Here is a 23,836-nt window from a genome sequence, read left to right on the forward strand (position 1 = left end):
TCACTAAAACAGAGCATTGCTCTCTGCCTGAAACAGAGCATGCTTCTGCTGGAAAAAAAAAAATTTGCCCAGTGAAAATCGAGTTTTAGAGACTCGAGTTCCACTGGGCAAATTTTTTTGAAACATGGCATGCGTCTCTGCCTGAAACAGAGCATGCTTCTGCTGGAAAAAAAAAAAAATTTGCCCAGTGAAAATCGAGTTTTAGAGACTCGAGTTCCACTGGGCAAATTTTTTTGAAACAGGGCATGCCTCTCTACCTGAAACAGAGCATGCTTTTGCTGGAAAAAAAAAAAAATTTTTCCAGTGAAAATCGAGTTTTAGAGACTCGAGTTCTTTGGCAATCTTGATTCTTTAATACTCGAGTTGTAGTGGAAAATAAAATCGGTCCATTTGGTCTAATTTGGTCTAGTTTGGTCTGATTTGGTCTATTTTGGTCTGATTTGGTCTATTTTGGTCTAATTTGGTCTAATTTGGTTTGATTTGGTCTGATTTGGTCTGATTTGGTCTTATTTGGTCTGATTTGGTCTAATTTGGTCTGATTTGGTCTGATTTGGTCTAATTTGGTCCATTCAGTCCACTTTGTTCCATTTTGGTCAGTTTCGATCCATCTTTGTGTGCTTACATATATAATTGGAGACAACAAGTTTAGGTTGAGAGCCCTTATTCAAAATCTAAATTTATTAAAACAAATTCTCGAGTTTGGGGGTCAGCTGTCCACTATTGCTACACTGATATTCATAGTGCTACATGTGCTGCTCAATAGCTCGGCACTGTTGAACCCTATCTAGTCATATCATTCACACTCACGTCAATACACAGATCTGCATCATTTTGCAATGCACTGTTTTCAAGGATGCAGAAGACCCCTGAAAAGTTTATGATGCATTTAACACAACTCGGTATTGTCTTGTCAAGTTCATGTCAGATGAAACACAAGCATGCTAAATACTCTTCACATGAATACTTGTTCAGCTGAATAGTCATGGCGATACACTGCAACTACGCCAGAATAAGAGAATCTCACTATAACATTGGGAACATTTGAACAAAAAATTCGTATCGTGGTTTTCCGGCTTGTATTGACATGACAAGCACTGAATATGTTAAATTTTATTATTGAATACACAGTGGAATGAGGTTATAAATGTACCACAATTCTTTTCTTATTCCTACACCACTAACTTTGTAGGTTGAGTAAGCTATGAGTCGCAACGCCTCAACATCATCTCGTACACGTAGAAACAAGTTTCAATCTACTTCAACAAATGAATTATCACAAGCTCCGGCGAGATCAACAACTACAAACATACACAGACCACTATGGAGGGAAATGGGTTGGAAAGAAGAGAGATTTCGTTAATATGCCAATATACACGTACGAGAGTCTTGGAAGCGTTGGCCACATCATGGTCGGCAAACCTACAAAACTAAGTACAGATACCACCGCAATGGAGTTCATCGTAGCAGAACCACCATGGTCAACCCTATACGAGAAGAGGTGTGAGTTGGAGGTGTATTGTCGATGGCACGGGTTACGAGTTCCTAAGGCACGCTCAGCCGAGTTACCTAGAGATGAGCCTGCCAACATACTTGCTCGCCTTGAACAAGAGAACAATCAAATGCAAAGGCGGTTAGACCGTTTTCATGCAGTCCAAAAAGCTAGGAAGCATCTAAAGGGGAAGGCGCAAGAGCGAGCCATGAAGTCTATTAATGAAATTACTGCGTTAGATGATGAAAGTGACATTTCAGACTTCTCAGATTCAAGCAATGATGACTTCCAAAAATTTCTACCTACGAACATTCAACGTTGTTGTTGATGTCTACACATTTTGTGCTATACAAAATGTTGTTGATCGTGAGGGAAAATGATCCTATTGTACGTGCACCTTTTGCAAATCTAAAGATGAATTGTTCATTACTTTTGGCTAAGTTTATAGGAAATCACTTGCTCATTTTTTCCCTGTTGTTCGTTGTTGGTATGTTATGAAAAGATGTACTTGTATTAGTGTTTGCAAGAATTATAAGTGCTTGGTGAAAATTATGGTCTAAATTCAATATTCGGTGAGTAAAACTCGCTTTTCTAACGTAATACTGAATGTCATTATTTAAATTTACGGTGGGATTCACCGTTAATGCGAGAAGAAGAGGGCTTGAGAGTTGGGACTTGGGAGTGTCATTTAGCAGAAGCTGTGCTCCACAAGTTTGACAAATTCTTTGAAATCAATTCGTCCATCTCCATTGTCATCAAAGACTCTGATCATCCTTTGGCATTCCACTTCCAAAGGTTCCATGAGCCCCACTGAACAGATCTAACATTTGAAACAACTAAACCACCGAGCTTTTTTTCTCAAATCAAATAATTTCCTACACGTCACGCCTTAACTCTCTGCTTTTGTTTCTTTTTTTTCTTTTTCTTTTTCTTTTTCTTTTTCTTGTAAATTTTAAATAAGATACAAATTTTAACCTTAGCATATCAATAAACTTCCCTATTTGACAACAATTGATTTGAAATGACTGGTGGCAATATTTATCCCATATTTTAAATTCATGGTTGAAATCTTTTTAGATCCTTTAGTTGAAAATCCACCGAAATTATTGATTAATTATCAATTTATCTCAATTTTGTCTTCCGCAAGATTGTGATTATTAACCACAAATTGGCAATGCACCAAATGATAAAGTAGAAAAAACATCTCCAAAAGAAAAACCACTGCAGGCCAGTTAAGGCAATTTATACTATATAAGGAGTTTACAAATTATAAAAGTAAAAAATAAAATCTTTGTAACTAGTCTCTATAACCCAAACACCCTGCAGATTACTCATTGATGTCATCATGGAAATTTAACCAAATGTGAGATTATCAACCAAGAGCTTTGTGGCTCAATGAATATGCTCGGTCTCTTTTACGAGGAGAACCTAGATTCGAATCCCCCTTTCCCTCACTTGTTTTAAGCAAACTAAAAAAAAAGTGAGATCAGCAATTGAACAAAATTTCAAACCACAAACCATATAAAATCTAGAAGGGCAAGCACCTGCTTCTCCCTTCTTGTTGAAGTTATGTGATGAGAGGAAACACTAGTTGGAAAATTATTTTGTGATGTCAAGTATTCTAAAATTTGACTTAGGACACTTTTTGAGACATTAGCTCTTTCACATGCAACATAACATGCTATAAACTCAAACATATGGCCTATGTCTTTCTTAGAAGGCCATTCTTCGACCAATCCACTGACATCTTCACTATCTGACCTCTTTGTCTGGGAAATGTCCCTATTAAGCATACAAATAAGAGAGTTCACTGTATCTTGGACCAATATATTTTGACATCCATTGTGGGAGCAGGGAGGAACAGTATGATTCTGACTCTGACAAGGCTTATGAGGATGAGAAAACTGGATACCTTGTAGCTTCATGGCCATAAGTCATTTTCTAATCAACACCACGTTGCAACACCGCAAACATGAGCAAGGTATTCAACTATCAGACGCAGAAGATCCAAAGCTGATACTGAATTTGAAGCTAATGCAGGTCAACAGTTGATTGTTACCATCCTCCAGTGTCATCTTGAGAGTGTAAGAGCCCTGTGAATACCATAAACCATCAGCTGGTTGATGCGAAACACTAGAGTAAAAAAAATAAAAATAAATGATAGATTAAATTGTTATATTGGACTGACAATGAAAGAAGGAATGGAAATTACTGATTTGCAAGTTTGGCTTCTCTTAGCCATGCATATGAATCCACATGAAAGAGGATACTTATATCATTACATCCATATAGAAATATGTAAATGACCAATATTTATTTCCCCTTTCCTTGACTAACATTTGTAAGAACTTTTTCCCCAATAACCCCAAAGAATGTCTCCAGCATTTCCCGTCCATGACCTTGCAGGTACTTCAGGAGTTGCTACCATGAAGAAGCCATAAACAATGGTGGAAACTCGTTCCCAACATGCAAACATAATGTTTGGGTAATTGTGTGACACAACTCTAAGTGCCTGTGACCAATAATATACGATGAATGTCAAGTTCCAAAACAAGTTATTACCAACAAAAGCAAAAATTTAAGTAACATCTTTAAGATCTTTGACCATCCTTCTTCTAAATTCTAGCATAATTTGCACAACTAATTAAAACATTGAGCAATCACTAGCCACTGTCTTGACAAAAGCTGGAAGTAAAACTCATTTTATCTGAGGACACAGGTATGAGCACAAATCTAAGTGTTGAGTTCATATAATAGGATGTTACTGTTGTAAGCAGCCTACTTAAGCATGGGTTTCAAATAGTCTCATAAAGATTTTTTATAATAATATTTGTGCCTCTTAGGCCAATGAGCAATAGCACAACTGACACTTCCTCCTCCCATGATAATTGGAAGGAGGGTGAGTCATGGGTTCAAGACGCAATGGGTGTGTGTAACTTACCAATAAAAAAAGAAAAAAGCTTTATGATTTTCTCTCATTTAATAACCGTGTAAGACAAAACCTTAGCTTTAATGAGCAGACTGAATTAACCATATGCATCCCAGATAACATTTTTCAACAGACCCATGACAATTACCACATACCCCCTAGTCACCCAACTTCAGAAAAGACAAGGAGAAAATGGCAAGAACAGAGGATGACCAGACAAGAACTGTTAACCCCAGTATTAATAATGCGAAATCAATCAACACAAATTATAAAAAAGATACTAGCTTCCTTATGAAATTACCTGGAGAGCCTCAAAGCATATATTTGGGCTGGTTAGTTGTTCTGACCAGACTGAATTAACCATATGCATCCCAGATAACATTTTTCAACAGACCCATGACAATTACCACATACTCCCTAGTCACCCAACTTCAGAAAAGACAAGGAGAAAATGGCAAGAACAGAGGATGACCAGACAAGAACTATTAACCCCAATATTAATAATGCAAAATCAATCAACACAAATTATAAAAAAGATACTAGCTTCCTTATGAAATTACCTGGAGAGCCTCAAAGCATATATTTGGGCTGGTTAGTTGTTCTGAGTATAGAAATATTGCAAAAAGAACACGTGACTTCTTTTCAGCCTCAAGGAAACCTGGAAAGAGGCATCAAAAGAATTTCCCAGGTAACCAAAAAAGAAAATACCAATGGAATTTCCAACCTTAATAATAAGTTGATTATGCATATAAACATCCAGCCTAGAGACAAAGGCAGTTGCAATGAAAGAGATACTCTAAGCTTGACACATACACTGAATTTTTTAGTCCGACACCATAAATACATTCATAAGATTAAATATACAAAGATTCAAGAATTGTGGTCTAGTTTTGATGTCGGACCTTCTTTGCACCTTTAATCATTTTAGTTATTAGTATTGAGTCTTTTAGGTTGAGAAGCTGCTAGATCAATTTTAATTAAGGTCTATTAGAATAAGGGAAATTTGGTAATTTCCAAAAATCTGGAATGGGCTGTCCTTGGCCGTACCAAAGGCACATGAGTCTTATTTTATGTTTACGTATTATTAAGTCTTTTATTTAATTTTTATTAGTATTCTTATTCATTCTAAGAATAGGTTATTTTGAGTCCAAGTCCTACTAGGAAAAGGATAACCATAGCCTCTATATAAAGGCTCTTTTGTAGCCATGTTATTTCAGAATATTTTGATTAATAAAACTCAGCAGCTTATTTTAAGCTTTGTTTGTGTGATGCAAACTTCTCCGAGGTGTGATGCCAAGGAACCCTAGGTGAGATGCTTAGGAAGACCTAGGTGTGATTGCCTAGTGTTTTATTTATGTTATTTTCTATTTATCCCCTGTTTCAGCCCCAAACAGTCGTCAGCATTCATTCTCTTCTAACCTAAACTCTTAAACATCACTCCTTATTCAAGAATTCATCAAGAAACCTAGTATAGTGCTGAACTTTCTTAATGGTCCTGCATCATGTTGGTTTTCAAAAAAATTTAATTTACCTACACATACACAAAATGGAGAAAAAGGGGGGGGGGGGATTTAACCTGTAGATATCTCTTCTAAAAGCATTTCTCTGACTTGTAAGGAAGGTGAAGTCGACAGTGCCGCAGTCAAGCAACTAACAGCAGCAGCCTGTTAAAGGAGGTAGAAATATGACAAGAGGTCAGTAAAACAGGGAAGTGAGAGTTACAAATATTTCAAAATAACACATGAGGAAACTAACCAGAAGGCCAGTCTGATCACTTTTGAATGAAAACCCTTCATTGATCCTAGTCTGAAGAGATGTAATAACGGTTGGCAACAACTCTCCAGGCATTCTTGAATATCTGAAGAATTATCATTAATACAAACAACAATATTGTAAGTAGGCACATTTTCTCACAACAATGAAAACATTCAAAGTATGCTCATTCACCATTTGAAAAAGACCCATGACATCATATGTTTAGTTCGTTATTAGGCTCATTTATCTAAAATTAATCAACTAGATCTAGGTAGAAAATCCTAATCCTTTGCTAAAAAAAAAGCCACATTATTAATGGTTCAGAGTCTTCAGATTCACTACCAACTACCATAGATCAGAAGTTTTGCAGGTTAATATCCATTTAACCATCATATCAGAAAGCAAGCTTTACTATATCATAACATCATATATTCTATCATCGTATAAGATAGTTAAATACCATAGGTGTGTATACAGACATATGGATAATTTAAGGCCAGAGTAGATGAATCTGACTTATAGACATAAACCCATGATCAACGAGGTTATCCCAGTCTGACAAGAAGGTGACAATTTGAACCATGTATGGCATGTTTTGGAACTGAATTCTGATTGGTACAAGTGACATATGTTTATCGCGTATGAGTTTTTTGTAAATTAGTCTAGCACAATGGGGACAACATGAAAAGCAGTAACAAATAGTACAGCATTATGAGATCAGTAAGAAGAAGATTCATACGGTGTGGATGATACTAAAAGCATGAGAATCTTGAATAAGGACGCCAGCAATCTACTATGAGTTTCACGCTGGATTAGTTGCATTAGTATCTGTCCAAGGGAACTTGAAAGTGCCATAAAAGATCCATATTTGGAAGATTCTTTGTATTCTGCTACCTGCAGAAAAATGGTGGAAGGCCCATCCAACATGACTGCCAGAGCTGAGGCAGAAGCAATCCGAGCCTAGGAAGTACAGAACAGCTCAATGTGTTAGTCCGGAAAGCCAATAAGGAAAATCATAATATGATAGATAAAAGATGTATGAAAACTGCAACAAACAAGAAAGAGGAAATATATGCATCATATCTCACAGATTACAAATAAACTTATTTAATAATGGAAGCTTAGATTTTAATAAATATCCAAAAAACAGAAGTGATTACATATAAACAAAAGAACCAATACCTTTAAATAAGGATCATATAGCAAACATGTCATTAAAGTTGCTTCAAACTTCCTGTAAATAAACAAGTCACAATGAAATGGAAGGTTAACAAATTTGAGGATGGGACAATCGAAATAATTTAACAAGAAAGGCACAAAGAACAATGAAAGTTTCACCTAAGTTGCAGTACATCATTGGTCGGCAAAAGCAGAGTCCATTGGGTTGTAAATGATTTGGAATCAGCTTGACAGAGATCCTTCCCGCCAACAGTAAAAGTTGTCATTGTCAATAGTAGCCAAAATGGATTTCACCAGAGGTAGTGATAAAGAATCTACAGAGAGGGCTAAGATAACATGCACATCATAACTCTCTTTTGTGATAGGTAGTAATTAACTAAAAGTACCAAAGGCAACAAATACACACATGGGACATCTCAAAATCAAGCATCATATACAAATAAACAGAAAAGTGCTAAACTGATAAAGAGAACTGACACATGCTGTTAACAATCAGGGGTCTTAGGAAGGTTGACCTGAATAGGTCCTCATTTTAGGCATTATCTCAAAAAGACTATATTTATAGCAAAATCCAGCATCTGAGAAAGTAACCCACACATGCCACCCCAAGTACAATGATCACAAGTTCATATTAACATGTGCGATCCCAAGTACAATCCCTTACTCCCTCCAAGAGGGGGGAGGTTTGGAGGTGGGTTCAACCAGAAGAATAAGGGGAGGATTCCATTGATTTTTGAAAGCTGCTATTGCCATTTGATTTAATGACGAAAAAAAGAAAGAAAAAAAAAGGACACCTTGAATGACTCAAGCATCATGAGGAGAATTGAGAATTTGTGAACTGACCTGAATACAAACGATGGCAGCTACTCTAACCTTAGAGTGACAAACAGTCTCACTTTCTTTAATTGATCCATCACTATCACTGTAATCTGAATCTGATGATGTGAAATCAACTGTAGAAGATTCATGATCTGAAGAACTTTGAGAGTTTTGAGATTTCTTCTGCCTCATATATGAAGTGTCCTTTTTGCGCAAGTGTGGAGGCCGATATGGACTATGCTCTACTTTTTTAGGTTCATCAAAGCTTGACTTACTCATTATACGGAACTCCTTCTCCTGGTTACCAGGAGCTGGATATGTAATTTGTGTTCTACTTTCAAGGCCATAAGTAAAGAACATTCGTAGTGCCGCTACAAAACCTGTCACCTGGAAAATATATCACAAAGGAAGAGATCGTAAAAACAACAACTGCAGGAACAAATTCATAACATGATCTAAAGTCCCAAAACACAGATGTTACTTACATGGTCAGAAAGGGAACCTTTAGGATCCTTGAGTACCAAATGCAGACAACACAAGAGAGATGCATAAAACCTGCAGGGCAGAAGTACCACCTAGCCAAAAGGACGATAAGAAGTTTCAAAAAAACACATAGATTAGAGCAATTAACAATAGGAAGATTTTTTGTTAGTCTTTCTTGGGATTCAGTTACGAAGAATGGCAAAATATACGTCCAATGCCAGATAAATTAACTTATACACATGCAGTAGACAAAAAGGGACAAAGGAACTCCCTGGATTTGATCAAATTCATAGTATTTGGAAAATCAAAACATGACACAAGTTATATGATCCAAGCTTACTTATATCAAAGCCACATAAATCCATACTTTCCTATACAAAGAAAACATATAAATAAAATAAAATAAAATATTAAGAAATTACCAGTTGTGGCTGAGATGTTAAAGGTGGCTGGCTTGCCTGACACCACTGGGTTGGGTGATACCACAACACCAGAGACCTTCACAGGGTAATCAACTTTCTTATATGCACAATTCCACAAAATCCCATTAATTTAATAGAAAAAAAAAATTTCTGGGAAATTTTAATCATTTACAAACTTATGCTTAATGTATAGCTCTCTATGTATACTTCAAAATTTTACGTATACTCAATTATATGATTACATGATTTATGAATATCTAGTTATTTCTTTAAAATGCTAGACTATGAAGAACAAGAAATTTTCACCATTGCAACAAAAACTCCTGCAAGCATACATTCACATTAACAGGAACACACTCAGGAATCCGGTTAGTTTGTCAAACATTTCTAGCAATCATCAAAACCACCATAAGCAACAAGTCAATTTTCCAGCAGGAGCTGATTTCTACTTCAAAACTTTTTGAGAATGGCTTTTATCATCTGATCTCTTATATCTTCACTGGTGAAAATAAAAATCACCTGTATCAAATCAAATAGAAAATATTATTCCTCAGAGCCTGAAACTTGAAAAGAGCAAGAAAAAAAATGGTGTTGGCCTTTTTTGGGTGGGTTACAGTACACTACCCAAAACACTAGTGTTAATAAAGCCTTACTCCAACGGCCTAACACAAGCAAAGTTCAGTGATGTGGCCATATAAGAGAAGGGAAAAAGAAAAGAGAACTGAAATCTAAGAAGCCACAAATGCATTGGCCTAGTACTAGCTTAGTATTAACTTCACAAATCATTGAAATCTAAGAAGCCACAATTACAAGAACTATAGTTTAGTATTTCACAAATTGAGATTGAGAAAACTTCTAAATAAAGTAGAATGAGCTTATATCAGCACAAATAAAAGCATGAATCAACCCCCAGTGTTTATCACATAATATTCTATCTCAGCTCTATTCAGAGCTTAAAACATAAATTTTGTCCACATATTTGCATGAGAAGATTATAAGATAACATCTGCTAGCATAGACAAGTAACAGATTGGTGAAAGAATAAAACTTACAATTTTCACAAATTAACATTACCAATATTTAAACCATTTCCATTGTAGACAATTGGTATATATCCCTGTCTCAGATGAGATGAGCAGCACTATATGAAGTGGGACACAAGATGTCCAAACACTACAATTGTACTCTCTCTCTCTCTCTCTCTCTCTCTCTCTCTCTCTCTCTCTCTCTCTCTCTCTCTCTCTTCAGTTTAAGTAACAAGTACCTGATTCAAATGTTCAGTAAAAAAAGAAAAGAAAAGAAAAAGAAAAAGAAAAAGTACCTGATTCAATAAAATATTATGCCTGCTTGAATTAAAGCTTATCCGGTTCAGAGTGACCACCATTTACGGATTTCTGATGCAATGTCTCCTTTTGGGGTCTTCGATTCCACAAAAATGCAAACCACAGTGTCCTCCATAAGAATAATCTGGTCCAGGCAATTTGATCAATGTGAAGAAAATTGCCATGGCAATCAGATGCCAGGGAACTTCTGCATCCTGACAATCAAATAAAACATAAACTATAACAAAAACAAAAATCAATTAACTAGAACATCCCTCCACTTTAATCCATAGAAAAACAGTCCCGTAAAATGAAGCACTAACCAAACATACTACTAAGAAATGGGCTAACTCTTGAATCACAAAGTAATAGGCCTTTCAATGATATATGACAAATACGAGGAGTTTATATTGGAAGCAAAAATATTAAAAAGAGAAAGCATGTTATAGTCAATTTCATTAATTTACTTTTAATGATTTTAAAATAAAATAAAATCTTCCACTAATATGTAACAAACACACCCAAAATCTTCGATCCTATTCTTGTAGGGGAAAGGAAGTGTCACTTGACCTAGAACTCACTAGCCTATTTTCAAAAGATGGAGCTGAACAAAATGCTCCTAAAGAAACACCTTCAATTAATATTGCAAAATATGGAAAATATAGCTTCAACACCATCACCCACAACTTTGTCTACATGAAGTGAATTAAACATAAGTGCTAAGGCATCAAATGATGCCACTTCTCACCATATGTGAACACACAGCACAAGATGTTTTAATTGACAATTCTCACATTCTACAAAACTAGTGTCTTAGATAATCTATATAGTTGATTAATGCTAAAAAATTTACCTTGAGACGTGGAGATAGATCCAGTGCTGTCTCCCTTAAGACCCCAGCAACTGTAATCCCAATGACAAGTGGAGCAGGGACAAGAAAAAGCTTCCTTTCATGTGCACAGTATGACATCTCACTAAGGGAGGAAACTGCCAGTAAAGGTACACATAAGTATTTGACAACTACCAGGGTGAGGTCAAGTATGAGTTGAACAAAGTTCCCCAGTGCTTTTTTCCATGGAAAGCTCTTGACTGATTGAGGACAATTGTCCCACAATTTTCTTGCCTTGTTCATTAGATGGTCCAATTTGAATTTCCCATGATCATCAGACTGGCCTGCAGACATATTTATTGCACACAATACTTTGGGCCTAGTATTCTGAAATGCCCTAAATTGACTAACACTCATACTACAGTTCTGCTCTTTGACATACTGTGCCGACCCCTGCTACAACGAAATAAATCCATTAATCAATGAAAACATGCAACCCAACTACACCCAACCCAGTAAAGCATTTAAGTCTAAACTAGTTCAGCTGTTAATTGAGATAGCTACAAGGCAGAGAATAATACTGACAAAAGCCATGAATTTTAAATGAAATACATGGGGAATATAAATTTTTCTCCTCTGCTGAAAAGACATAAATCACAAATGCAACTAATCTATTGAAAGTGAAACCCTACACTGGCTTCTTCTTTTTTTCTGTTTTTTGGGTTTTTTTTTTTGGGGGGGGGGGCTCCACCCCATTCTTATAGGAAGAGGAAATGCCATTTGAGCTCAAGCTTATTGGATCTAAAGTGGCAAATTCATCTTCAATAAAATCCTTACTTTATGGATGCGAGAGTGTTACCTAATAGTATTATTCATAACCTACCTCTCTCTCTCTCTCTCCAGAGCCAATCAATGCACCATATAATGAGCCACTAGTCTGCAATAGATAGCATCCACAAAATTAGAAGTTTACAAAATTCACCTCACTTTTAACATTGTCTTGCCTTAAATGGCCGAACAAAGATACAAATAAAAATATGAAGCATCATACTTCTAGTAAAAATTGTAAACTTAAAGCTGTAAAAATATAAAGCATCAAACACACACACACAACAAATAAGAGCCTCAACAGGAAAAAAGATCACATTAGACATTACCTCTGTAACAAACCTCTTTTTCAAGGTTCACCAATTTTACGTTTTTTAACTCTCGTGTAATGTTTGGGCGGGGGAGGAGGCTGCGGGGCATCATCCTTAGGCTCATCATCGTGCTGCAAACACATTAGATGCATACAGTCAATATTTGGTGTAATGATAAGATAAAATGAACTGCAAAATAGGCCTATACATTGTAATTAATGGTATCGTACCATAGAGCTGCCTTTGTGTCCTATTTTGTGTCCACCTGTCCCACAAGTGGGAGCTCTTCTAGCACGTTGCGGTCGACCTCGTGGGGGTGAGGGCTGATGAAGGGGATGCTCGTCCGGTACATCAATATCTGGCTGAAGAGTGTCAATCCCAACTGGAGGTCCTAAAGGGTCAGATGAGGATGAGGTAGGTGGGTAATGATGCTCTGTGTACAGGCCAGGAGTGGGGATCATTGTCATGGGTTCAGTACGGGGTGAGTCTATGGGCAAAGTGGGTGCACTAGAGCTAGTGGATGGGTTTGAGGGTGTCTCGGGGTGCATAGGAGGGGTCAACTGAGAATGAATACCGAGATCGAAACTGGGCTGTGAAGGTGGGGTGGGTGAAGGGACCTTAGGCTGAGGAGATGCATCTACCATGGGTGGAGGGACCCCAGGCTGGAGAGATGCGTGCGGGATGGGTGCAAGTATCTCAGGACTACTTACAACCCAAGCGGTTGTTGCACACCGACCACGGCCCCTAGCTGCACTTGTCCTTCGGCTTGCTGTAGCAGGCCGACCATGGCCCCTAGTTGCACTTGTGCTTGGGTTTGCTGTAGCAGGCCCACCACGGCCCCTAGCTGCAGTAGCACGGGTCGGTGTACGTACAGGTGCTGCGCTTGTGCTTGGGATTGCAATATCTGCTGATTCAGTCTCATGCCCATTGTTTGCCTCTCCATTTGGTGCAGGACCACCACCAAGCCCAGCCAGATCATTTAGGATGCGTCGGACATGGTTGTGGGCTCGGCTGCCTACAAGAAGCATCTCCAACAGCGCTAAATGGCTTTCAATCTGAAACCGAGAAAGAACCAGTACAATTAGATTTGAGACATTTACGTATCAATTGTAGAATGGATAATATAGTATAGTACTTATTAATCTACCCAAATACTCAACTAAGATATATCTAATTAGAACACATTACCGATATATCTAATTTTGCACTGTTGCGGTCGACATACTTTTGAGTGACTGGACGGTATTAGCGGTAATACTCATGATCGCGAGGCATCTCACCAGTCTGAGGAGGTGCATGGCAAAGTCGTTGTTGTCTCGCATCCCATGTAAGGATATACGGTCCATGCTCCTCCCTCCAATTCTTCTCCACCTTCCCACGCAAGTCTATTCTATGCAGTCTTTCATCGTACACAACATGGTCGGGCTGCTCTTGCGCCAACCCAAACTGACGAAGGACACGATCTGGGTGGTGTATCTCTACTATGCAAAAACACACAAGTGGCACCCTTGCCGTCCACGTATCCCTCCCTGCAACTCAAAAGTCAGGAAGGTGGCCGAAGTCTGCCTCGTATGGCTGCCACACAATCTACAATAGAAACAAAAAACAATTATCATAACATCAAGTTTATTAAAACAAGGGAGAATACATAGATAAAGGGAAAAACAAAAATTAAAATAGAAGATGTGTTAAAGGATGAAACAATCATATTCTTAAGGAAAATTAACATAACCAAACAGAATTTTTGTTTGCCATACTTGGTCCGGCTGAATTCTAACTAATTGCTCGCGATAGTGGATCAAGGCCATGCCCGATGGCCTACTCTTCGAGCTTGGCACCCGCACCCACCTACAGTTAGAAGCGAATAACATAAGATAAGATAATACCCATGTTATAGTTACTAAGAACAGTACATTGCACATACAATATTAGAAAAATACTTACTTAAATGCAAGTGGAGCATATGGCCATGGGCCATAATCACATCCAGGTGGGGGCTCTATCCTCGGGCACAAGAATGGCAACCTTGCCCATGCCCAATACTGGACCAATGTGCACGCCCCACCAATCTGCGATGCCCCTTTCTCGCTTGCCCGACACAACTCTCTGTACAACCAGGCCAAGCAACCACTACCCCAACTATACTGTGGCGGATCACGAAGGTCACGTAGGAACGCCAAGAACATCGAATGCACCCTATCTCCCGACTTGTCCATGAAAAGCTTATCCCCTAACAATGCTAAAATATAGCACCGAGCATACTGGTGTATCTGCATCTCCGTTGCGTCATGAGGCAGTGGCACTGCAATGGCGTGAACAAGGCGGCTGATGAGAATTCTTTGCCCCACCAAAGTTTTGTTGTCATTCGTCGGAGTAAAACCAAGCAACTCCATGCACAGATCTCGCCAATCCCCATCCACCAGAGCAGTCGGCCCAACCAAGACCTCACCGTCTATAGGAAGTCCGAATATGACCTCCACATCTTGTAGGGTGATTAACATCTCACCATGTGGAAGATGGAACGTATGCGTCTCCGGCCGCCATCGCTCAACTAGGGCCAAAATTAGGCAATGATCTATCTCTCTGGAAGGGGCCCTAAACAATCCTTCCAGCCTTAGCAACTTGATAATGTCAATCACCCGATTATCTCCCATCTGAATGCTTGCCATCTTCTTAGTGCGACCACGGCACGTAAGTGGGCCTGGGTCCTGCAAAATCCATAAAAATTATAGCGGTTGTTACAACTACAAATTGTGTTTTGAAAGAACTTGCTAACTAAAAGTCAAAGACAACGTAAAAATTAAAGCGATTGTTAGAACTAGATATTTTACCTCGCCATTCCAAATGTCCTCTGATCGATGATATCGTTGTCGCGTCAACAATGACTCGTCAAGTGGACCAGGGTGCAAGATCTGTGGCTCGTCATCAATCTGAGGCTCCATACTGCAAACATTCAGATACTCAAAATGTGACTAAACATGAGATAGACCCCCATTCAAAATAAGACTATATATTGCAACATCTCAAAATGGAATACAGAAAAAACTAGTTAGGACAAAGGGAGGAATGATTTAAACGGGAATGCTAAAACAAGAGTTTTTGGATACTTATAATTGAAATGTGTTTTGATGTTATGATGCCCTTGAAACTCAAACTCTGTTTTATGACACCAATGCACCCATCTGTATACCGGAAAACCAAGCTCAGCATGATGAACTGAATAGATTAAGGTGATTGTCAAATTGTTAAGGTAAAGTTTAAATCCAAAGAGATTTGTTTAATCTTCTGAAGACAGCAGTTTGACAGTCTAACAGATGTTGTCTGTTAAACTTAAAGAGTAGTTAGAATTATCTTGCCTAGTATACTAAGAAATTTGAATATAATTGATACAAATACACCAATTTGATTTTGTGGATAGGGGGAAGTTGAGTTTTAATGTCATTTTAATATTTTTAATGTCAATTTGGGCAGGTTGAAGATGCTAAATGTATTATAAAATTATAGACAATGCTTATAGTTTCACTATCATATCTTGGAAATAAGTTGACCAAGAATGGTCGTCTTACCATTTGTTTCTAGATGCCCAAGATGAAATTAGCTTAAGATCATTACAGTCACATTTCTGAAATGAAATGTTTTCAGAGCAAAGTGCTAGACTTGAAAATCAAGCTACCATATGTGCATTTTCTATGATTTTTTCCCCATAAGTTTCATATAAATTGGTGCTTCCTAAAACATGTTCTATATGGCTTATAGCATCTCTTATTTGCTTGCAGGGTAGTCACTCTAATATTGATGCAAAACAAAGCGATGTTCTCATAAGGTATCAAAACTCAAAAGCACAAAATAATTCACAATTTTTTTTCTTTAAATTTTCCATAGAACAAAATAAGGTTTGGCATTAGCTTAGTAGTGGGAGTTCTGTTTTGAAGTGTTATTCATGATTGGGGTGGTTAGTTTGCAGCTGTAATTTGAAGTCATGTAGTTGTGCCTGAATGTGCCATTAACCCTAATCTGTCTACAATTTAGCTTCTACTCATGGAAGACATTGGATTTTCAAATAGTGACTAGAAGTAATAGACTGTTATCTTGAAAAGTATGATATATTTTAATGTGTTTTGTAGGTGGGAAAAATATCAAATGGAGGAGGAAGCAGCTCTTGGTAGAGGGAAGCGCCAACGAAAAGCCGTTTCTGACAGGGAAGCATATGCTCCACACCCAAGTGAAGCATTGAGTGAGGTACTTTTTTCTTTCTGCCTTAAGCATGAGGCTTTTCCAAGTCTATGTAATATCTGTATATTTTCTATGACATTGTCCATAAAGATGTAACTAGAATAGAAAGTTTGTTTTTAATAATGATACATATCAATCCTTCTCCTGAACTTTCTTGATGGGATAGTTAATCTCGTGAACTAAGTGATTCTTGCCTCACTGTTGACAGTTTGAGCTTGATGCTGCTTTTTTTTTTTTTTTGTTTAATAAGTAAACGAAATTCTTTAAAAGCATAAAGGGGCACAACCCATGTAGTCAGAACCATACAAAAGATATGCCAAAATCAAGTTAATAAAAATATCAAGAAATTCAAATAGGTTAGAAAAAGAAAGACAGTGACGAGCTGCTAAGCAGTCTAATAAGTTCTTCAATGGCAATATCTTCTACTCTACAACTGTTTTCTCACAAAGATGAAACTATGTGCCGTACTCTCCAAATACACCGCATAATGCATAAAGGGATGACATTCCATATGCCTGCATGACAATGCCTGCCAAAACGTCCCTTCCAGCAATTGAACATATTTGCCACCCCATCTAGGCATGACCCATTGTACCCCACACATATACAAGATCATTTCACAAAATTGAGTGGGATGGAGATGGGAAATGCACAAATTCTAAATCTATTGAAAAAAAAAAAAAGGAATCTTTGAGGCAAAGGTTTGGCATTTGTGAGCTCTTGAAATTGGTTGAGATGATACAGAATGAGCAAGTGTAATGACAAAACAAATTTCACAGCTTCTAAGATGGCAAGTTGTGATGGGTGTACCATAAAAGTAACAACAATGCTAAAGACAAAAAAAATTTCAGCATTTCTGAAATTTTTGTGAAAAAATTTGCATCCATATCACTTGAAAGTAGGGAATTTTTTCATACAATATGGAATTAGTTCTACACTTGAAAGCATTAGTCTTTGGTGCTTCATGCCAATGATTTTCTCGGCCCGTTTATTTTCTGGAGAATGACTGCAAGTCCTATTATAGCAGTTTATAGATCGTCGGCAGAAAACCAACTGTGTTGGGTTCTAAAATATTGGTCAAATCATCTATACTATAATCCCATAAAGACAACCTTTCTACTCCATTCCATATTCTTAATCCGCGTTCTTCATCTGACTCAGCATCTCTTTTGATGAATATGCCAGCAACCCAAATCATACAACAAGTAACAAACCAAATTCGTCTAACTTAAATCTTACACTAACAAGAAAAACTAAAGCACTAACAACAGACATTATCAAACACAAACACTTGGCAAAACCCAAATGGAATAATTATTTAAAAAGCTCAAAAACATACTCTTGAAGGATCGCCTGAAGCCGGTTGTGAGGAAAGAGGAGACCGTTTGAGGGTGAGGGTGATTTCCGTTGAACGCCGAGGGGTTGAGGGTGAAAGTGTTTGAATTTTGAGTGAGAGTGTTTCGGAGAGAGCGTTTGAGAGATTGAGAGAGTGTGAGTGTTTTAGTGAGGTTGAGAGAGTGTGATTGTTTCAGCGAGGGGTTTGAAATGGGCGTGTGTAGATTTCGAGTCTTATAAACTCGATTTCTACATAGCTACACGTGAAAAATTTGTCCACGTAATAGTATTGCGGAACACTCAAATCGAGTTTTAAAAGCTCAATTTTTTCTTGGATCTCGAGTTTATAAAACTCGAGATGCTAGTTTCCTACATTCTTTTGCACAGTGACAACTAACAAAAATGTTAGATATCTAATGGTAAATGGTAACAAAATTCTTTAGTATTAAGTTGGTGAAGAATCGAGCATAAAATGAAGAATCAGTAGATTTCACGATTGTCTCGCTAGAAGCAAACCAGCGAAAGAGCCACGTGAGAAGCACATGCTGGAAGCTGAAGAGTTGTGCCAGCCTGGAGGATTTCGTGAGTGTCTCACGTGTAAGACCTTCCAACGAGATACCCGCTAAATTCTCTGCCTGGAGGATTTTTTAAGTGTGACTTTCTTACCCTTAACCCACACTATATATATACCCTCATTACCCACAAAAGTATGAGAGATCATTCAGAGAGAAAAATCCTAGATAGGTTTTCAACAACACACACACTCATCTTTTAAAGAGAGAGCTACCAATCCTTAGTGAGAAATCATTGTAGCATCTTCTCCTTCCCTCTCCAATTGTCATACCTTGAGGGGAGATTTGTACCCAAATACAACCCACACCTTTTTAGAGTGTAGAGAGTGTTTTGGAGCTTGGAAAGTTTTGGAGATTTGCCAAAAGAAGCCGGTGAGGCTTGGCGGATGCAATCAGGCGTATTGCGGAATCTAGAAAGCTAGAGAAGATATGACTCCGAGAAGTCCGTTGGTAGCAGGAGCTTGGAAGACTCAAGTACATTGAGTAGACTAGCCTTGAAGGGTCTTTTGTTATTCATGTACTCCAACTTTATTCTCTAGTGGATCGATTTACCGCTTAGAGGACGGCGGAGAGATTTTTCTCCAAGTTCTTCAGTTTCCTCTTCGATAACACATCGACGTGTTATTTTGTGTTTGCATCTCTCTTCCCTACTCTTTTAGCTTTCATTTTATTGCTGTGTTTTGTTGAATATGGCTTAGAGTAGTTGTATTGTTTGTTCGCTGGCATTTACTCTTGTTTCCGAACTTGGTTTAAGTATGAGTAAAATCAACCGTGCTGTAATTTTTTAATTTGGGGTCTAAACAGCTCTTGTGTTTTTAACACAAATCCAAACTTTCAGTCTACAGGTTAAAAAAGAAAAAAATTATTTGTATGGATAAAACAATTATCGAGGTAATGGTATTTAACATTCCATTAGGCGATATAGAAATAGAATCAAAATTCAAAATGAGTCCTCTAGACCACTGTTTTAATAAATGGAGGTATGAAGATAAACTAAAAGTTTTTTGTAGATGATGTATTATTAGCCAGTAATTTTCCATATATGATGAACAAAACCAAAATATGTTTTGGATCCAGAAAAATATCTAGAAAAAATACTTAAAACAGTTTTAGCAGGGAAGACTATAGACTAGTGAGATACCTATTTCCAAAGGAATAATACTCAACAAAAAACATGTTTCCAAAACATGAGGCTAACATTGAAGAAATGAAAATTGTTTCCTATGCACAAGCTGTGGGTGGTCTGTAGCCTTTTTTAATTGTGACACCACATATTTCCTTTGAAGTAGAAAGGAGCAACCTAATTGACTTGCAGCAAGTTGCCAATCAAAGTGTCAGGTTGAAGCCTTCATCAGCTTGCCTTTTTTGTATAGAATATATTCCATTATGGTCAGCTAATTGATGCAGTTGACAATTGGAAGAAACAATGCAAGACCAAGAAAAGGACAAGGCAATTTAGTCAGAGGGATGTAAAATTTTGTAGCGGTCCTAATTGGATTATTTCATTTCCTATAAATAGAGACACTAAGTTGTTGTATTTGCACATCCAACATTGGGTTTATGAAATATTTGAGATGAAGAGAGATCTAACATTAGGATAAGAGTCTTATTTGATAGCCAAGGATGACTTGCCTGCTCCCCCTATGGGTTTCAACATTCAAGTATTGAGACTAGAAACTCTTGTATGGTTCGTAGGCAGTCTCTTTGGCTAATCTGATAGGCTCTTCTCTCTCATGCTGGGCCTTCTCTTCTTCTAATTAGCAATTGTTGACACTATTTTGCATGCATAATTCGTAAATAAGAAGAAAGGTACATGAAAATGAAATTTCTTGTTGATACTTGCCTTCTTTCCTCCAAATAGGTTTGAGTGTATGTATTATATTTTTTCCTCTTTAATTAATTATTAATAAACTCTTGTTAGGTTTTCAGGCAGTCACCTTGGCTAAGCTGATCACAGGTTCTTCTCGATCTATAATGTTAGGCCTCCTTTCGCAAGCCCTTGACCTTAATTAACTAAGTGTGATTCGCTCGGAAAGCATTTGCATGGTAAATATGTGTGAAGAATTGGCAGACAAACGCAGAAGAAAGTGGTCCACGAACTATGGTTCTAGTTTTCGTTTGTTTGTTTTTTCTTAGTTAATATTCATTGTTGATAGTACTTAGTGACTGGAATGTATAACCTTCAAGAGGTCTCAATACTGCTAAGACTTAATTTATAATTTATCTTTGCCTTTGGCTTAATTTTCTAACCCTTTGCAATATTGCAAAGGAGAGAGAGAGAGAGAGAGAGAGAGAGAGAGAGAGAGAGAGAGAGAGGAAAAGAAAACATTTTGGTCCTTGCTAAAAAAAAACATTTTGGTCCATTACGGTCTAATTTGGTCCAATTTCGTTCACTTTAGTCCATTAGGTCCACTTTGATCTTTACAAAAAAAAAAAGGCTCACTTTGGTCTACTTTGGTTTATAAGGTCCATTTAGGTCTACTTTGGTTCATTCGGTTGATATTGGTCCAATTAGGTCCATTATGGTCTAATTTGGTTTACTTCGGTGCACTTACTTGAGAACGGGAAAATGCATGTTTGGGTTGAGAGTACTTATTCTAAATTTGAATTAATTTATTAAAAAAATATAAATCTCAAACTCTTTCTAAATTCTATTAAATTATAGCAATTTAATCTAAAAAAAAAAAAAAAAATTCTCAAATTTGTTTCACACACACACACACATATATACACAATAAATCCAAATTTATTTTGAAACCATATATTTATTTATTTATTAATTTATTTTACTTAAAAAGAGACAAATTAACATTAATTACTTCGAGTTAAGTTCTGAAACACTATTATATAATATCACATTTAAATCTTAGAGCCACTATATTTAGTCCTGAGATTTAACATATATTGAGTGATATTAATCTATAAATATTTGTTGAACATTATGTGATTATATCTACCAATTACTATTACCATTAGTAATATTTAAACCATCTAATAATATTAATAATCCCAAAGAGCATTCAGATTATACGGTAAGACTAAGAGGGAGATAAAGAAATGGTGGATAAAGTTTATCATATAAGACATTATGATAAGGTGAAATTCCTAATAAAATGTTATAGTCAACTCGTAAATAATTGTACTTACCCAATAAAAAAAATGCAATACTTGTAAATATTAGTGAAAGCTAAGATCATTTTGTAAGAGTGATGCATATGGTTTTTGAATAATCCGCCAGATTAATATAGTTTGCCATAGATTCTTGTTAGGGTTATATTCTCTATGTATTAAAATATTTTTTTTTTCTTGAAAATGCACTTTATTTGTAATTGGGTAAACTAAGATGGGTTTAAGATATCAAGAAGTGTGTTGATAAGGCATAACAAGTGGTATCTTTAAAGACATGAAAATTGAACCAAGAAATAAGTGAAGAAAAGCTGATTTAGTGAAGCTTGACACTAGCATCTATCAATACTTAATGAGTAATTCTTGACACTAGCTCGACAGCTCTTGATCTATCAAGCTATGCAATTCTAAAATTTTCAGATCAAAATTTCGGCCTATGACGACTTGAACTGCTAGAGTTTCGTTCACTAAACCTCTAGAGCATATAAAAGCTTTATTTTAAAGTCATCAAAAACACAAGGACTCAATTTAGAGAACTTATATACTCTGTAAGAAGTTACTGCGTTCTTATGAGCTTTAGGGTTTGTAATCAAGTGCTTCTAAATCTTCAACGTGCTTTGAAGTGAAGAATTTTGCATCCAACAACAATCAATCATTTGCTAGGAAATTAGACATGTATTGGGATCTATGCATAAAGGAAGAAGTCTCTACAAGATCAAGTCTAATTGGGGATTGGACTAAAGGTTTAACTGTAGGTTGATATTTTGGAATAGTCTAGGGTAGTCGTAAGATTCCTTATACTTGTAATCGTTTGATTCTTAATTAGTGGATTCTTGGAAGTGGTGACCTGAAAATCACCTGATGGTGTTTTTACCTTGCAAGAGGTTTTTTTCATTTGTCAATAAATCACTGTGTCAATTTAATTTCTGTTGCACCATTAGTTTATTTGGTGATTTGTTCGTGCCTCCACGATTTGTAGTAATTTTAATTGATTTGGGTAATTGAATTAATTAATTGGGGTTAATCTATAACCCAACAATTCTCAATGTAAAATCAATGAATACATAATTTTTTAAAAAGGAAAATGCAATAATTTTCTTGGCATAATACACTTGAACTTGAGAATGAAAATATAAGTAGTTTCCACTTGCTAGATTGTGAAATATATATATATATATATATATATATATATATATATATATTTTTTATGGGCACAGCATACAAGTTACAAAGTAAATTACTAAGTCAGGGTCTTACCATGGAGGACGCCCTTCCAGAAATTCTCAAAGGCCAGGGCCAAACCCAGGCTTACGAGGGGGTTTGGAAATAGTTTTAACTAGCAATAGACACACCTCGATTAGAACCTCACTAGTTGCGTCATTTCCCAAAGCTTAAAGATGCTTTAATAAGAAGATTTTGCTCTACTTTGTATTGCATTATGTATAAACAACCTATCATCATGTGGTTTAGTGATGAGATTCAGGCCTCATTCAACTCCACTTTTGTCATTAACGTTGTGGAATGCTGGTGAGGACCTTGCTTTTCTCATTGCTCCCAATCTATTAATCCCTGAAGCAAGTTATGGGCAATGGCTTGGCCTCACCAATGCTGCCAATGACGGCAAACCAACCTTTTTCTTATGTCCTTGGAAATGTGTCTACTGCTATAGTATGTTTGAATTATGAATTATTATTTTAATTGCTCGACCTAGCATGTTATAATTATTGTTTTTTCCCCTTGCTTAAGATGAGCATCGAGAGGAAGTGGAAGGATATTCTGACGTCTCTGATAAAATCACTTACAGCTTCCATATAGATTTTTATTTTATTATTTTTTTTGCAGTGTTATTTATTATTTAATTTTATTTTTTTTTGTAAATATGAATGTATGGATGTCTTTTTTGCATGTGTAATCTCAGATTGCCAGGATGATTTTAAAAGGGAAAGAACTACCAAAAGTTGATATATTGTGTGATCATGCAATTATTTGCTGTGCCGTTTCCTTTTCTCATAGTTGTGGATTTGAGATGAAGACTATGTGATCTTTGTTATGACAACGAAAGACTCTGCACCAGTGCACCACAATTATTTTTAAAATTAGAGTGATATTTGCCTAAGGGATTTAATGCTATAATGTTCTTTATGTTTTCTTTTTGGAAAGTTTCCATTTCTATAAACTAGATGTTTGGTCATACCCTACCCTTC

At 36.7% G+C, this 23,836-nt stretch overlaps 2 protein-coding genes, 1 long non-coding RNA gene and 1 pseudogene across 3 annotated transcripts; all 4 read right to left on the bottom strand.

The window, feature by feature from the left end:
• Positions 1–3,149: 3,149 nt before the first annotated feature.
• LOC142618279 (uncharacterized) lies at positions 3,150–3,822 on the bottom strand. The gene is made up of 2 exons (XR_012841230.1): positions 3,702–3,822; positions 3,150–3,582 (listed from the first exon to the last, which is right to left on the bottom strand). It is a non-coding gene; the product is annotated as an uncharacterized LOC142618279 (long non-coding RNA).
• On the bottom strand, positions 3,822–11,933 carry LOC142620392 (uncharacterized). Its single transcript, XM_075793765.1, has 12 exons — positions 11,252–11,933; positions 10,398–10,613; positions 9,077–9,595; positions 8,657–8,726; positions 8,196–8,558; positions 7,512–7,591; positions 7,356–7,407; positions 6,913–7,133; positions 6,174–6,276; positions 5,995–6,082; positions 4,979–5,076; positions 3,822–4,001 (listed from the first exon to the last, which is right to left on the bottom strand). The coding sequence occupies exons 5-12, from the start codon at positions 8,529–8,531 to the stop codon at positions 3,822–3,824; spliced, it is 1,158 nt and encodes a 385-aa protein (XP_075649880.1). The 5' UTR covers positions 8,532–8,558; positions 8,657–8,726; positions 9,077–9,595; positions 10,398–10,613; positions 11,252–11,933.
• LOC142620393 (uncharacterized) lies at positions 10,461–11,581 on the bottom strand. The gene is made up of 2 exons (XM_075793766.1): positions 11,252–11,581; positions 10,461–10,613 (listed from the first exon to the last, which is right to left on the bottom strand). Exons 1-2 carry the CDS (start codon positions 11,579–11,581, stop codon positions 10,461–10,463), a joined length of 483 nt encoding a protein of 160 aa, XP_075649881.1.
• A 10,959-nt stretch (positions 11,934–22,892) lies between the features above and the next one.
• On the bottom strand, positions 22,893–23,031 carry LOC142621383 (U4 spliceosomal RNA; annotated as a pseudogene).
• Positions 23,032–23,836: the final 805 nt, after the last annotated feature.

Source organism: Castanea sativa, chromosome 12 (assembly GCF_040712315.1).
Source record: "Castanea sativa cultivar Marrone di Chiusa Pesio chromosome 12, ASM4071231v1".
In the NCBI taxonomy this organism is placed as follows: domain Eukaryota; kingdom Viridiplantae; phylum Streptophyta; class Magnoliopsida; order Fagales; family Fagaceae; genus Castanea; species Castanea sativa.

Coding starts and splice junctions, on each gene's coding strand:
- LOC142620392 (XM_075793765.1), bottom strand. CDS start 8,531: ATGTTCTTTACTTATGGCCTTGAAAGTAGAACACAAATTACATATCCA. Junction 7,592..8,195: donor CTGCCATCGTTTGTATTCAG/GTCAGTTCACAA, acceptor GTTGGCGGGAAG/GATCTCTGTCAAGCTGATTC. Junction 6,277..6,912: donor CTTTTAGTATCATCCACACC/GTATGAATCTTC, acceptor ATAATTCTTCAG/ATATTCAAGAATGCCTGGAG.
- LOC142620393 (XM_075793766.1), bottom strand. CDS start 11,581: ATGTCTGCAGGCCAGTCTGATGATCATGGGAAATTCAAATTGGACCAT. Junction 10,614..11,251: donor ATCTATCTCCACGTCTCAAG/GTAAATTTTTTA, acceptor TTTGATTGTCAG/GATGCAGAAGTTCCCTGGCA.